General features: G+C 41.6%; 1 protein-coding gene across 2 annotated transcripts in view; it reads right to left on the bottom strand.

Moving 5' to 3' along the window:
• Nucleotides 1-226: 226 nt before the first annotated feature.
• The window catches only part of LOC107694470 (coagulation factor X-like), a 6,198-nt gene continuing 2,879 nt past the window's right edge, over nt 227-3,545 (bottom strand). Inside the window, exons 5-8 of one of the 2 annotated variants that reach the window (XM_016494166.1) lie at nt 2,739-2,870; nt 2,410-2,678; nt 2,194-2,311; nt 227-944 (exon numbers count right to left, since the gene is read on the bottom strand). In XM_016494166.1, the coding sequence (XP_016349652.1) occupies nt 325-944; nt 2,194-2,311; nt 2,410-2,678; nt 2,739-2,870 (1,139 nt within the window). In that variant the 3' untranslated portion in view covers nt 227-324. The remainder of the gene's footprint in view (nt 945-2,193; nt 2,312-2,409; nt 2,679-2,738; nt 2,871-3,545) is intronic. The other variant, XM_016494167.1, reaches the window with a different exon arrangement.

The following is a 3,545-nucleotide window of genomic DNA, read 5'->3' as shown; positions in this document are numbered from 1 at the left end:
AAGATATTTTGTACATTTCCTACCGTAAATATATCAAAACGTAATGTTTGATTAGTAATATGCATTGCTAAGAACTTAATTTGGACAACTTTAAAGATGATTTTCTCAATATTTAGATTTTTTTGCACCCTCAGATTCCAGATTTTCAAATAGTGTCCGATCCTAACAAACCATACATCAATGGAAACATCAATTTCATATGATGCATAAATCTCAATTTCAAAAAATTGACCCTCATGACTGGTTTTGTGGTCACATATGCGTATGAAAGATTATGAAAGAAAACAGAATAATGTCATTGATGAATCAGCACGAATTAAGACGTCAGACTCTGCGTACAGGCGTCTTCCGAAGCAGCTCCCGCTTTGCTCTGGGTTTTATAGACGCTTCCATCTGCGGCATGACTTTGGACATGGTGTTATGGATCCACGAGATGTATTTGGAGACCTGCGTGTAGACGCCATACTTGCCCTTCCGGGCGCACCCTTCGCCCCAGCTCACCACGCCCGTCACGAACCACGTGCTTTTGTAGCGCGTCACGTGCGGCCCGCCGCTGTCGCCCTGACACGCATCCTTCTCCTCCTGATCATATCCGGCGCAAAACATGCGGCTGGAGATCTTAAACTTGCTGGACTCGATGCACTTGGCGCGGTCGACGTATGGCACGGTCAGCTTCTGCAGGAAGGTGGACTGGAGGCCGCCCTCGCGCACGCGTCCGAAGCCGCTCACCAAGCCGTCCTCCTGGAGCATCAGCACGCGCTCGGCGAAGTTGCGCTCCGGAAGGCAGGCGGGGACGATGAATCTGCTGAATCTGATGGGCTTGCTGAGCTTGATGAGGGCGATGTCGTTGTGGTAGGTCTCAGCCATGTAGTTCATGTGAATCAGAATCTCGTCTACGTCGTGCGTGACCTCATGCCCCTCTTTGACCAGCGTGTCGAACTCACCTGACAGGAAGACACAAACAGGAGTGAGATCTTCTTCTTCTGGTGTTTTATGGCGGTTTGGCAAACCAGCTAAAAAAGGTGCATTACCGCCACCTACTGATCTGGAGTGTGGAGTGTGCATAAGAAAAAAAAACTAGATTCTATCTATTGTTCCTGTGTTTGTCAGGTATTTAAAAAAAACTGCACTTACTCCTGATTTCTGTCACCATGGCAACACCAGAGCTGTCACTCAACACATGGAAACAAAGTAACTGCTGTTAATTATTTGAAAAAGTAACTGAGATATTTCCTTCTAAATTAAAAAGTAATGCATTACTTTACTATTTACTTGAAAAAGTAATCTGATTACGTAACTTGGTTACTTGTAACGTGTTTCCCCCAACACTGATCTCAACCATGTCTCAAACAGGGCTCAGATTTGCAAGAAATCAAAAGGCAGAGATCTCAGTAGCTATGTTTTTATCACCCTGTTTTTATGCGCATTTTAGAAACAGGTGATGGAAACTCCAAATATATAAAAAAAAAAACCCTTAATTCGCAAAAAAGGTTTTACGCTCGCATGAGGTGGTTTTTGACTTGAGCAAAAAAAGGCATAATGCAAATAAATGGGAGATGGAAACACATTTTGTGAATAAATTGCTCCATGCACATAAAAACAGTCATGTGATGTGATGGGATAACTTCACTAGCCAGCGGACGGATCTCATTGCACAGCATCCGAGATATTGCTACGGTCATTTCTGTATAATTGAATAATAGTATAATAGTCTTACACTTCTTTCTGTAGAATAGTAGTCTTACACAACTGTGTTTCCAAACAGCAGCATCACACTTATTGTGTTTCGTCTGCTCGCTCTGAGGTGCAAATAATTTTTTTATATGAAAATTATTATTAATAATTATTATTGCTTATGCAATAATTATTATTAATAAATACTATTGCTTATGCGCAAACGTTTTATGCGATATTCCAATTTTGTGCATAATTTAAATTCACAACTTATGATGGAAACACGGCTAGTATGAACTCGGTCTCATAAAATGATCTGAGCTGCTCCACGTTCACTTATAGCTCTAGACTCTTACTGGATGATGACTAATGACTCATTTATTTCTTTCTTTTAATAGGTAAATGAAAAACCAGTGTTATTTTTAGCATCATTGAGATACTATTATAGTGGATCAAATTTCTGAAAATGTGCATGAAAATATTTCACAAATTTCCTGATGTTCATATGAAAAGTCGTACCTACAACCACCCGTGTGGAGAGCGACTGATTCATGCAGTGAGCGGCCGACAGAACGAAGTACTCGTTTAAGATGGTGCCGCCGCAGAAGCCGATGTTTTCTTCGTTGATGAGAAGAGCCTGAGAGAACATGCAACATCAACACGCTCAAACTGCCATGTTTCATGTCTCCAATCTAAAGCTTCATGCTAAAGAATAGCTTAAAGAAGAGTCTCTACCTGCCATGGACAGTCTCCAGGAAGACACTCCACACCGTTCACGATTCTCTGGTCTCCCCCTGAGGACTCAGCCACAATGGGTTGCTCCGTGATCTCCTGCTCGAAGAGGCCAAACATGCTGTTTGTGTCATTGACAGGAGGGTTTGTGGCGTCTACGACAGGCTCGGCGGTGGTCTCTTCTTCATTCTCAGTGTTGTTGATGTGTATGCTGTTTAAGAGGCTTCTGGTCTTCTGAGGATGGACGGCGCCACATTTGAAAGGATCTGAAACTGAAAAGTGTTTAAACTGAGGACGGATAAACATCTCGCTCACATCAGAACTTCATTTACCTTGAGACTGACACGACTTCCCGTTATTGCCCAGCTCGTAGCCTTTAGCACATGAACAGGCGACGTTATTATTCTCCACCCTGCAGAAATGATCGCAGCCTCCGTTTTCACTCTCACAGAGCGCAGGAATAACTGCAGCGAGACACACAGGAGAGAAACTCAGCGCCGCTGATCGACTGACGGTCTGTTGTGTGGTTACCAGTGTTGGGGGTAACGCATTACAAGTAATGCGAGTTACGTAATCAGATTACTTTTTTTTAAGTAACTAGTAAAGTAATGCATTACTTTTTAATTTAGAAGGAAATATCTGAGTTACTTTTTCAAATAATGTTACTTTGTTTCCATGTGTTGAGTGACAGCTCTGGTGTTGTCATGGTGACAGAAATCAGGAGTCAGTGCAGAGCGTTGTGTGTGAACATGATCTTACTGTAGTTCTAGACTAAATATCAACATGTGTTTACTCATCTCACCTGCACACAAACACATTCAGTGTTCCTCAAAATGAATAAAAACAATCAAATGCAAACTCAGAATATGACATGAACCTGCAATAATTAAATATGTTAAATAAGACAAATATCATTTATGTATTTAATCCCATTTTATTAACCAGTATCTTTTGATGCTACTGACCTTCGATGATCCAAATCAACCATACTAAGCAAAAATGACACTTTTGTGTTTTATTTTAGTTATTGCTGAATAGTGTTGAACTTTCTTCTGCTGCGTCATATTCGTCATGCGATTCGTTTGAGCTGCGCCCTCTACTGTACAGACGTGAATTTACATTTCCTTCAGCCTGAGGCG

The sequence above is a fragment of the Sinocyclocheilus anshuiensis genome, unplaced genomic scaffold, assembly GCF_001515605.1.
Source record: "Sinocyclocheilus anshuiensis isolate Anshui unplaced genomic scaffold, SAMN03320099.WGS_v1.1 scaffold2585, whole genome shotgun sequence".
In the NCBI taxonomy this organism is placed as follows: domain Eukaryota; kingdom Metazoa; phylum Chordata; class Actinopteri; order Cypriniformes; family Cyprinidae; genus Sinocyclocheilus; species Sinocyclocheilus anshuiensis.
The sequence above is the reverse complement of the archived record's forward strand: the minus strand, read 5'-3'. Positions and strand labels throughout refer to the sequence as shown.